The sequence below is a fragment of the Sinocyclocheilus rhinocerous genome, unplaced genomic scaffold (genome assembly GCF_001515625.1).
Source record: "Sinocyclocheilus rhinocerous isolate Xijiao unplaced genomic scaffold, SAMN03320098_v1.1 scaffold1669, whole genome shotgun sequence".
In the NCBI taxonomy this organism is placed as follows: Eukaryota; Metazoa; Chordata; class Actinopteri; order Cypriniformes; family Cyprinidae; genus Sinocyclocheilus; species Sinocyclocheilus rhinocerous.
In genome coordinates this window covers 102,078-106,611 of record NW_015632484.1, presented here as the reverse complement: position 1 = coordinate 106,611, position 4,534 = coordinate 102,078, and the positions used below count along the sequence as shown (strand labels likewise).

At 48.2% G+C, this 4,534-nt stretch overlaps 1 protein-coding gene across 1 annotated transcript in view; it reads right to left on the bottom strand.

Annotated features, from left to right (window-relative positions):
- LOC107742612 (vacuolar protein sorting-associated protein 13B-like) overlaps nucleotides 1-4,534 on the bottom strand; it is a gene marked incomplete at its 3' end in the record, with an annotated part of 21,154 nt that overhangs the window by 7,067 nt on the left and 9,553 nt on the right. Inside the window, exon 6 of the mRNA XM_016555656.1 lies at nucleotides 1,942-2,103. Within this exon, the coding sequence (XP_016411142.1) occupies nucleotides 1,942-2,103 (162 nt within the window). The remainder of the gene's footprint in view (nucleotides 1-1,941; nucleotides 2,104-4,534) is intronic.

The following is a 4,534-nucleotide window of genomic DNA, read 5'->3' as shown; positions in this document are numbered from 1 at the left end:
GACGGACGGAGAGAAAGACAGACAGATGGACAGAGAGATAAACCGACAGACAGATGGACGGACGGACGGAAAGACAGACAGACAGACGGAGAGAAAGACCGACAGATGTACGGAGAGACAGACAGACAGACAGACAGACAGACATACGGACGGAGAGAAGGACAGACAGATGGACAGAGAGATAAACCGACAGACAGATGGACAGAGAGATAAACCGACAGACAGATGGACAGAGAGATAAACCGACAGACAGATGGACAGAGAGATAAACCGACAGACAGATGGACAGAGAGATAAACCGACAGACAGATGGACAGAGAGATAAACCGACAGACAGATGGACAGAGAGATAAACCGACAGACAGATGGACAGAGAGATAAACCGACAGACAGATGGACGGACGGACGGAAAGACAGACAGACAGACGGAGAGAAAGACCGACAGATGTACGGAGAGACAGACAGACAGACAGACAGACAGACATACGGACGGAGAGAAGGACAGACAGATGGACAGAGAGATAAACCGACAGACAGATGGACAGACAGACAGACAGACGGAGAGAAAGACAGACAGATGGACAGAGAGATAAACCGACAGACAGATGGACGGACGGACGGAAAGACAGACAGACAGACGGAGAGAAAGACCGACAGATGTACGGAGAGACAGACAGACAGACGGACGGAGAGAAAGACAGACAGATGGACAGAGTGATAAACCGACAGACAGATGGACGGACGGACGGAAAGAAAGACAGACAGATGTACGGACGGACGGAGAGACAGACAGACAGACAGACAGACAGACATACGGACGGAGAGAAGGACAGACAGATGGACAGAGAGATAAACCGACAGACAGATGGACAGAGAGATAAACCGACAGACAGATGGACGGACGGACGGAAAGACAGACAGACAGACGGAGAGAAAGACCGACAGATGTACGGAGAGACAGACAGACAGACAGACAGACAGACATACGGACGGAGAGAAGGACAGACAGATGGACAGAGAGATAAACCGACAGACAGATGGACAGAGAGATAAACCGACAGACAGATGGACGGACGGACGGAAAGACAGACAGACAGACGGAGAGAAAGACCGACAGATGTACGGAGAGACAGACAGACAGACAGACAGACAGACGGACGGAGAGAAAGACAGACAGATGGACAGAGAGACAAACCGACAGACAGATGGACGGAAAGAAAGACAGACAGATGGACAGACAGACAGACAGACGGAGAGAAAGACAGACAGATGGACAGAGAGATAAACCGACAGACAGATGGACGGACGGACGGAAAGACAGACAGACAGACGGAGAGAAAGACCGACAGATGTACGGAGAGACAGACAGACAGACGGACGGAGAGAAAGACAGACAGATGGACAGAGTGATAAACCGACAGACAGATGGACGGACGGACGGAAAGAAAGACAGACAGATGTACGGACGGACGGAGAGACAGACAGACATACGGACGGAGAGAAGGACAGACAGATGGACAGAGAGATAAACCGACAGACAGATGGACAGACAGACAGACAGACGGAGAGAAAGACAGACAGATGGACAGAGAGACAAACCGACAGACAGATGGACGGACGGACGGAAAGAAAGACAGACAGATGTACGGACGGACGGACGGAGAGAAAGACAGAGAGATGTACAGACAGACAGACAGACAGACGGATGGAGAGAAAGACAGACAGATGGACAGAGAGACAGACAGACAGACGGATGGACGGACGGACAGAAAGACAGACAGATGGACAGAGAGACAGACAGACGGACGGATGGAGACAAAGACAGAGAGATGGATGGACGGACAGAAAAACAGACAGACAGACGAACAGAAAGACAGATGGACGGACAGACGGAGAGAAAGAGACAGATGTACACAGAGACAGACAGACAGACGGGAGCACCTGTGGGGATTTGTGGGTTCTCCAGCTGTACTGGTGACTCTGGTTGCTCTGCAGCAGGATGTTCTCATCTGTGTCCACCTGTCCGAACCGCAGAACTTCCTGTGTGTCGTTACAGATGACGTAATGACTGAAAACCACTTCCTCCGCATCCAACACGCCGTTCTGAAACACAACAAACAGAGAACATCAGCTCAGTCATCAGAGATCGTTTATTGGATGTGGAAGAAATTTGACAAACTCAGATCCAGTTCTTGTGCTGGTCCGGACTCATGTGAGCTCATCATCTCATGACAGTCTGATGCTTTTAATGCTACTGCTTGTGTATACACACACACACACTTTACTGGAAACATCTCAACACACCAGCAGCACCTCCAAACTCAGTCACACCAACATTTCCCATCATTCTCTCCTCTCCCACTGAGTGTATGAGGTGTTGTTGGACCTGTAGAGTGTGTATGTGTGTGTGTGTATATGTGTGTGTGTGTGAGTGTGTTGTCAGGGGAGCACAGATGAGTGTGTGTGTTTATAGAGAAACCGTAACAGTCCACAGGAAGACACTGTATTCCTCTCACATTTACAGAGTCACATAATACAGTGATGAAAGAGTCACTGTCTGTCCATCACTTATAAACACACCCACTAAACATCCAGAACCAGCGGAACTCTGAACAGATCACGTTAAACAGCTCTATAACTCAGCTCTATAATCTCTGTCTGAGCACATGTGACTGTCTGTCAGGACACCGTGTGCGTATGTGTGAGCGTGTGTGTGTGTGTGAGAGGGTTTGACGGGTCTGTATGTCAAACAACAAATTCCAGGAACATGCAGCTGCTTTGAAACACTTTTATTCCACATTAGTGATTCTGTCACGCTCAGCAGAGCTGGTCTCGTCTCACCTGTCTCCAGGCCTGCAGCGCTCGGTCCAGCGTGTGAATAGCGTACTGGCCGGCGGCGGCGTGCAGCGTGGTGTCGCAGTGCAGCGTGCGGCGTGTGTGTGTGGCGTGTCCCCGCAGGCTGACCGGCTGAAGGACAGGCATATGTGGGGGTGTGTTAGAACGAGCCGTTTTAGGTAGGCGTGGCTGACTCTTAACTTTTATAAACAATATCTCTTTTGATCTGAGACTTTAGTCTTTGCAACTTTACAGATCTTCTTTATGCACCAAGAGCTTGTAACACTCCAAAGAGAAAGGAACAATTGAAATCGCATCATATGACCCCTTTAATAAGTTTTGATTCATTTTATTTAAAATAATTATTAATTTCAATGTTACATTTTTTTTTAATTTTACAAAAATTTCAGTAAGTGTTTTTGTTTTTATAGTATTTATTTTACAGTTATTTCTTCATTTTTTCATTTTTATGACTGAAATAATAATTAGCTTTTCATCAACTTATGAACCTCAGCTTGGGAGACTCTCACTTTACCTTACCCTAAATAATGTAAATAATGACAATATTTTCTGACATACACAAACAAACTTTGTTTACTTTATTTTTACACCAGTTTTACAAATGAGGACGTCCCCAACGGGAGGTTTTTGGAGATTTTGTCAGGTTTTGGGTACAAATTTGTCCCCAAAATATGGTTAAGTAGGTACACTCGCACACACACACACCTGTGCCCAGTTGATCCAGGTTGTGACAGAAGTGCAGCTCCAGGTACACCAGTCGTATGGAGACGCCCACTGAAGGCACGAACCACGGCGCGAAACACGAGTCCACACGCGTACACGCAGCCAGAGCGGTGGGACACACCAGCTGCTCACAGGGCACCTGATTCACTGTCTGAACTACACACACACACACGGTTACACAACGACACACTCGCCTCTAAAACACACCAGAAACACACACATTTAAAACACACTAACCTCTCGTCTCCACCGTCACTGGTGCTGTTGAGCACCACTCTCCAGAGGTCAGAGGTCACCAGGTCAGTCTGGCGTGTGTCGGGGGTCAGAGTGGGCAGGGTCAGCTCACACACACTGCTCTCTGATAGGCTGAACTCTCTATACGGCACAAATGCCCGCTGCAGCTCGTCCCAGAACTCCAGACTGCAGGGCACCTACAGACAGACACACACACACACACACACACAGACAGACAGAGATAAGGTTTATCAGTTTTAAAGAGCTTCTGAGGTGAAGGACTGATGCTCCAGCAGATGAAAGAAACACTGATGATCATGAGAAGCTGCTGCAGGAGAACATGAGGAAGTGTGACACAAAACTAAAGAATGAAAGAGAAGAGAATCTTCTCAGTCATCGACACACATATGCACACACTGTCTTACTGCTCAAACACACCGTCTCTCTTTTAGTCTGACTGTCTCTGTAATAAAATCTATTTCTCCAAATCAAATCACTCACCTGCAGCACCAATGCATCACTCACCTGCAGCACTAATGCAGCGCTCACCTGCGACACTAATGCAGCGCTCACCTGCAGCACTAAAGCAGCGCTCACCTGCAGCACTAATGCAGCGCTCACCTGCAGCACTAATGCAGCGCTCACCTGCGACACTAATGCAGCGCTCACCTGCAGCACTAATACAGCGCACACCTGCAGCACTAATGCAGCGCTCACCTGC